The 4,779-nt window shown below is 35.3% G+C and overlaps 1 protein-coding gene across 1 annotated transcript; it reads right to left on the minus strand.

Moving 5' to 3' along the window:
- Nucleotides 1–3,381: 3,381 nt before the first annotated feature.
- Nucleotides 3,382–4,482, minus strand: LOC141674481 (glutathione S-transferase T2-like). The gene has a single exon (XM_074481186.1). It carries the CDS (start codon nucleotides 4,480–4,482, stop codon nucleotides 3,382–3,384), a length of 1,101 nt encoding a protein of 366 aa, XP_074337287.1.
- Between the last annotated feature and the right edge of the window lie 297 nt (nucleotides 4,483–4,779).

Genomic DNA, 4,779 nt, shown 5'->3' on the forward strand with positions numbered 1-4,779 from the left:
GAGATGTTATTACTTCTCCCCGGCACGCTCGCTATTTGGAATTGCAGTTTAAAATTCGGCTGTACCACTTTTTAACGAGTTTGAGTACGTCGAATCGTATTCGAGCATTTCAATAGATTGTAAACATACATTCGTATTTGAAGAGCAGAACAATGAATAGATGATGATGCACAGTTGCACACACACGGTAAAGATATTATTGATGAAGATAGAAAAGTTGAGAGTAGAATAAATCTGATTTGTCAACATTCTTTTCCATAACAAGGAAATTATAGCATAAAGCAAGCATTTGAGACCAATAATAGATCAATTAGGTTTCCATATGTTCAGTGTCCCCTAGGCAGAGCATAATAAAATGACCTCAACTTGAAGCACACCTTTTGATTCCCACTAAAAACCATTAGGTAGGATCAGTAGTTTTGTTAACATTTGTCAAAGAACGCCATTATTAAAGCAAAAATATACGCTGGCCAGTCGAAGATTTACATCCAAATCATAATGTCCTATCATTGACAAAATAATCTCGACTCATGACGACTGATTCCACCTATTCAACTGATTGGTCCCGATCAGGCCTTAGAGCAACATCAATGTTAGTCCCATTTTAAACTATCCCACCTGCAATTTCTTGCCATGTCAGCACTCAAACGGGTCTGTGAAAAAAATGGCCAATCTGATGCAGTGGAAGCCCACTTCCCACTATGTTTTCTATTCTTATTATAATGTATAGCAAACATAAACATTCTAGAGTTTATTTATTTAAATTAAAAATCTAATATTAATCAATTATAATGAATAAAAATATTAAAAATTTATTAAAATAAAAACATGTCCCTTAATTAAAATGCATCATATTATTAGAAAAACATGAAATAGAAATTAGCACACGAGAAAATATTAAAATTTAAACATTACAATATTGAAAAACTTAACGGTTATTGTCAAACTGCGAGATATGCTCAACCAAGTCATTTTGTAGCTGACGATGTGCCCGTTTATCACGCATCTGTATGCTGTTTTGAATATCTGTATGGATATTGATATGGAGAATTTTGAGGATATGGAAACGGAAATTGAGAATTTTGAGAATTTGAAAATTGGTATTGAGAATTTGGAGGTTGAGAATTAAAATTAATATTTTGTGTGTTGGGAAAATAAGGATTTGGATATGTATATGGAAATTGAGGGTTTGAATTTTGAGAATTTGAAGATGGGGGATTATTTGGATTCATTTTTTTGGCTAAAAAAATTGAATATTTTTTGAAGCTAGAAGTAAAGATTATGAAAAATAGGGTGTGAGAATTATGTATTTATAGTAGAAAAATATTACCGTTAATCAGTTTACGTTACAAATATTAACGTTGATAGCAACGGCCATAAAATAAAATAAGTGAATCTTACATTTTAATCACTTTTGTCATAAAACTGCTGTTGAGTCAGATTAAAAAACAAAAAAGAGAGTAATCGGGACGAGCCCACCGCCGTGGGACTCTCCCATTTCATATGCAGCCATACAGTGGTACTGGAGTCCCACTTGAGGGAAGAGACCCACTTCGCGTGTCCCAATACATCAACCGGGACCGCGTTGTGGATGGTCTTAGAGCAACATCAATGTTAGTCCCATTTTAAACTATCCCACCTGCAATTTCTTGCCATGTCAGCACTCAAACGGGTCTGTGAAAAAAATGGCCAATCTGATGCAGTGGAAGCCCACTTCCCACTATGTTTTCTATTCTTATTATAATGTATAGCAAACATAAACATTCTAGAGTTTATTTATTTAAATTAAAAATCTAATATTAATCAATTATAATGAATAAAAATATTAAAAATTTATTAAAATAAAAACATGTCCCTTAATTAAAATGCATCATATTATTAGAAAAACATGAAATAGAAATTAGCACACGAGAAAATATTAAAATTTAAACATTACAATATTGAAAAACTTAACGGTTATTGTGAAACTGCGAGATATGCTCAACCAAGTCATTTTGTAGCTGACGATGTGCCCGTTTATCACGCATCTGTATGCTGTTTTGAATATACGTTTCATACGGAACAAAAGGTTCTTCTCCTAAGTTTGGTTGCGACAAGCCATTTGTTGCATCATCATAAATTGGTAAGGGACCAAATTGAGTAGCGTATGTGTCCCTCTCGTCTTCAACAATCATATTATGTATTATGATGCATGCTCTCATAATTCTTCCGAGATCTGCTTTGTCCCAAAATCGTGCTGGACCACGTACAATTGCGAAACGGGCTTGTAACACACCAAATGCTCGTTCGACGTCTTTTCTCTGACTTTCTTGATATTTTGAAAATAATTTTCTCTTTTCATTTTGTGGACGTGGTATCGTTTTAACGAATGTTGTCCATTCGGGATAGATTCCATCCGTTAAATAATATCCCGTATTATAATTATTTCCATTGATTGTATAGTTTACCTCAGGAGCACGACCTTGCAGCACCTCATCAAAGACTGGTGATCGATCTAAAACATTTATGTCATTATTTGATCCAGCAACTCCGAAAAATGCATGCCATATCCATAGATCAGATGAAGCAACCGCTTCCAGTACAATTGTTGCAACCCCTTTGTGACCATTCATGAACATGCCCTTCCATGCTTTAGGACAATTCTTCCATTGCCAGTGCATGCAATCAATACTACCCATCATACCAGGAAAGCCACGAGCCTCACCCATCTGTAATAGACGTTGTACGTCATTAGAGTTTGGTGTTCGTAGATACTCACCTTCAAATATCGTAATTACACCAGAAACAAATCTTTTCAAGCATTCGATTGCAGTAGTCTCTCCAATACGAACATAATCATCAACAGCGTCAGCAGATATTCCGTATGCCAACATACGAATTGCTGCAGTACATTTTTGTAAAGGTGATAGACCTTTTCTTCCCACTGCATCGATTCTTTGTTGAAAGTATGGATCAAAATTTGAAAGAGCATCCACAATACGAAGAAAGACATGTCTTCCCATACGAAATCGTCGTCGAAATATCTGTTCAGGATAAACAGGATTTGGTGAAAAATAATCTTTCTCTAGACGTTGATGGCCTGCTTCACGATCTCTGTATATATTTCTTCGAGGCATGGATGTTGAGCTCTGTCCATATAATTGATGAAAGAGTTCGAGACGACGATTGTCTTCAGTATCATCGAAGCAGAACTCTTCAATGAATTCATCAGTTAGACTTTTAAGAGTGGGTGTTTGATCCATATGAAAGTGAATTGGAAGAGCAAGTATTGCTAGTTTATATAGAAGATTAAAACGAATATATTCCAACGGCTAGTTCACAAATGAAACAAGACAAACACTAGCTTCCAACGGCTAGTTTACAAATGAAACAAGACAAACACTAGTTTCTTGCCATAATCTTCTCAAGCATTTTTGAGTGAACCTTCCGTTGAGCATCAGTCATTTTACTGGTATCTGCCAAAATGACTTGTAAATCTAATTCAGTTTGCTTTGTCTCAAGCTCTTTTTGACGAGTTTCGTTTAATGCTTGCATCAAGTCCAATTTCCTACATGCATTGACTCGCAATTCTTCATACTCTTCAGATGCTTCTGCCATATTTGCCTTCCCCTTTCCTTTTCTTTTAGCCGCTTTTGTACCTTTGGGACGAACAGGAGATTCAGCAACATTCTCATTTGTTGGTGTATCGTTATTACCCGATGATGAGTAATGTCCAGAATCACTTAATTTAGTTCTTTTAGAACTTGCACTATTTCCAGGAGTTCTCCACTTGGGTTGTCTACGAAGCTCACGCCAGTGATTGTCAAAATTAGACTTCTTTTTGTACTTAGCTAAATGGAGTATATGAGCTTGCTCAATTATGTCGTCCAAGTTTGAACCACTCCCAACAATTCGTTGAGCCTCATCATAACACGATCCAAATTTCTGAGCACCTTCATTTATTCTAGACCACCTTTTTTTCATAGCCACAACTCCTCTTTTGATGACGCCGGGATTATCTTCTTCACAATATTGATGAATTCGGTCCCAAAATGCTTCGGCTTTTTGATCAGTACCAATAAATGGATCAATTGATACATTCAACCATGCACTTATTAAGAGTTTATCTTCAACCCACTTCCACTGACCAAGTGTTTCTCGTACATCTTCAGTTTCCTCGCAATCATCATTTAAATCAATAATATTTGTGTTACCAAAGGCTGGCACTTGCGAATGTGGTGAATTTTGGATATTGGTAGGTGCTTGTTGGGTTTCAAATTGTGGATTTAAAAATGGTGGAAATGGATATTGATATGGAGAATTTTGAGGATATGGAAACGGAAATTGAGAATTTTGAGAATTTGAAAATTGGTATTGAGAATTTGGAGGTTGAGAATTAAAATTAATATTTTGTGTGTTGGGAAAATAAGGATTTGGATATGTATATGGAAATTGAGGGTTTGAATTTTGAGAATTTGAAGATGGGGGATTATTTGGATTCATTTTTTTGGCTAAAAAAATTGAATATTTTTTGAAGCTAGAAGTAAAGATTATGAAAAATAGGGTGTGAGAATTATGTATTTATAGTAGAAAAATATTACCGTTAATCAGTTTACGTTACAAATATTAACGTTGATAGCAACGGCCATAAAATAAAATAAGTGAATCTTACATTTCAATCACTTTTGTCATAAAACTGCTGTTGAGTCAGATTAAAAAACAAAAAAGAAAGTAATCGGGACGAGCCCACCGCCGTGGGACTCTCCCATTTCATATGCAGCCATACAGTGGTACTGGAGT

The sequence above is a fragment of the Apium graveolens genome, chromosome 7 (assembly GCF_009905375.1).
Source record: "Apium graveolens cultivar Ventura chromosome 7, ASM990537v1, whole genome shotgun sequence".
NCBI classification, from domain to species: Eukaryota; Viridiplantae; Streptophyta; class Magnoliopsida; order Apiales; family Apiaceae; genus Apium; species Apium graveolens.